The sequence below is a fragment of the Sinocyclocheilus anshuiensis genome, unplaced genomic scaffold (assembly GCF_001515605.1).
Source record: "Sinocyclocheilus anshuiensis isolate Anshui unplaced genomic scaffold, SAMN03320099.WGS_v1.1 C33075675, whole genome shotgun sequence".
NCBI lineage: Eukaryota > Metazoa > Chordata > Actinopteri > Cypriniformes > Cyprinidae > Sinocyclocheilus > Sinocyclocheilus anshuiensis.
Window position 1 is genome coordinate 40 of NW_015621634.1, and position 2,324 is coordinate 2,363.

The following is a 2,324-nucleotide window of genomic DNA, read 5'->3' on the forward strand; positions in this document are numbered from 1 at the left end:
TCATTGCAATGTTTTTATTCGCGCAAGTGACATGAAAAACATCCCGCGAGTAATCTAGAGCAAGTAACTTGATGAGAATATTTCCCTTTTGGTGTGCACACACCATTAGTTTGTCACATGCACACACATTTAGAAACCTATTTACTTTCGTACAAATGTTTTTTTTAATAAAATAGAGGCAAATAATAGTGTAAGTGTACACATAGAGATGGAGGGTCCCCTGAGAGTCCTCCACAGTACAGTGCGGCCGCTCCTCACTACTGCCCCCTGAGGTCCGGAGGGTGAAGTGCAGCCTGTTCTCTCTCCATTGATGAATTCCTGCTCTGTCAGGTGAGAGCAAAGGCACACCAGAATATCCAAAAAGAGAGATATCTGCAAGAGAGAGCAAGAAAAATGAGAGGGAGAGACCAGTCGGAGAAAAAGAACTATGTTGTGTGTGATTTTACCTCAAGCGGTGGAGCTCCCGAATCCATGCCAAGATACGTACAGCCATCCAATGGTGACGAAACATGAGTCTGTAGGAGTTTCTCTGCAACAGTCCTAGAGAAAAACACCGGGCCGGACACCTGAACACCACAGAGACACTTTTAGGAAGCATCCCAAAAACAATTCAACATTTAATCAAAACATCCAATGCATCTTTAAACATAGTAAATATATACTTTGTTGGTATATACATATATTGCAACAAACATTACCATACAAATTCATACCAGGGGTACTTTCCCATCAGGAAGTGCAGCACAGCTGATTTTCTCCTTTGAGCCCTTATAGATAATATTACATACTCTGGACTGTAAAAGCAAGAATTAAAAATTCTAAAAGTATATGCAAATGCATAATAAAAAATAAAAAAAGCACCCTAATTTTCAATAACGCACCTCTGCATCAGTGAGATAGATGCCATGATTAGCAGCAAAACTAATGTCACCTGGCAACGCCACAACCCGAACCCCAGAGAACCCGTCCCATGAAATCACTGTAAAGAAAAAATTAAAGATTAAAAAAAGTGTTTTTGAAGCGGCAAACTGCTGATTTTGATACATAAAAAAACAAGGCAAATGCTTTTGAGATGTTTTGTTTGTGCATTAGATGTGTGATTGCATAAATATTAGCTCACGTTGTCGTGCTGGAATATTCAGGATCATATCAGTGCCACACACCCAAACGCCAGGTGGAGAACCCGCGCAAATCTGAAACAACAGGATGTTTCACTAAATGTGTATTTGGATAATAATGCTCTCACCTCATTGTATTGCATATATATAGAGTGGTGTGTGAATTTATGTACATTTATGTGTGAATAACTGTGTGTTCCGCTCACCTTTGTGGACAAACAGTCCAACAGCAGGTCTAAACTGCAAACAGCTCCTTCTACATCATCTGATCTCTGTACAGGCACCCAGCAGAAAGCCCTGCTGCAGGCGTCCCATGGGAAATCTCTGCCCTGAAAACACACATACAACTATTAGCACGTTTGAGAATCATTTTCATCTAAGATGTTTTTTTTTTATTACAGACCGTGTGAAGGATGAGAATGTGAGCTTCATCCAGAACATCTGCGTTCACCACCTAAACACAAACACACACATTTAAGGGAGTTCAAGTGTGTTTTAGAGGAAGATCCTTATGAACTCAAGTAAAGAGAAAACTGTATTGTGGTCATTTATCATGAACACAGAAATATTACAGTGCTGAATATGCAATATTTTATTTACAATATATTATTTATATTTATTTCCTAGTATAAACTGCTAAAAGATGTATACAGTATTGCTAATAGAAAATCATAATCTGGAAACAATCCTCTAAACCATACTAATGGGACAATACAAATTAAGACTTTTTAAAGAAGTCTCTTATGCTCACTAAGGCTGCATTTATTTGAGCAAAACTACAGTAAAAACAGTAATATAGTAAAATATTATCATAATTCAAAATAACCATTTTACTAGTTTAACATCTTTTGAACAGTCATTTATTTCTGTGATGGCAAAGCTGAATTTTCAGTAGCCATTATTCCAGTATTTAGTGTCACATGATCCCTCAGAAATCATTAAAAAAAAATTATAATACTTTTATTCAGCAAGTATGATCTAAATTGATTAAAAGTGACAGTAAACACATTTATAATGTTACAAATATTTTCTTTTCTTTTTTTATGTTGTTCATTGAACATACTACTCAAAGAATCCTTAAAAGAGTATCACAGTTTCCACAATTTACTAATATTAATAAACATAATAACATTAATAAAAACACTAAACAGTAAAAACGTTTTAATTGAGCAGCAAATCAGCATATTAGAATGATTTCTGAAGGAT

The 2,324-nt window shown here is 35.9% G+C and overlaps 1 protein-coding gene across 1 annotated transcript; it reads right to left on the minus strand.

Moving 5' to 3' along the window:
* Positions 1 to 200: 200 nt before the first annotated feature.
* On the minus strand, positions 201 to 1,572 carry LOC107683240 (L-fucose kinase-like; the record flags this gene model as incomplete). The annotated part of the gene is made up of 7 exons (XM_016479305.1): positions 201 to 372; positions 447 to 566; positions 714 to 794; positions 882 to 979; positions 1,121 to 1,193; positions 1,325 to 1,447; positions 1,522 to 1,572. Coding segments are annotated over 7 exons (718 nt in total), but the record flags the coding sequence as incomplete, so codon positions are not given.
* Positions 1,573 to 2,324: the final 752 nt, after the last annotated feature.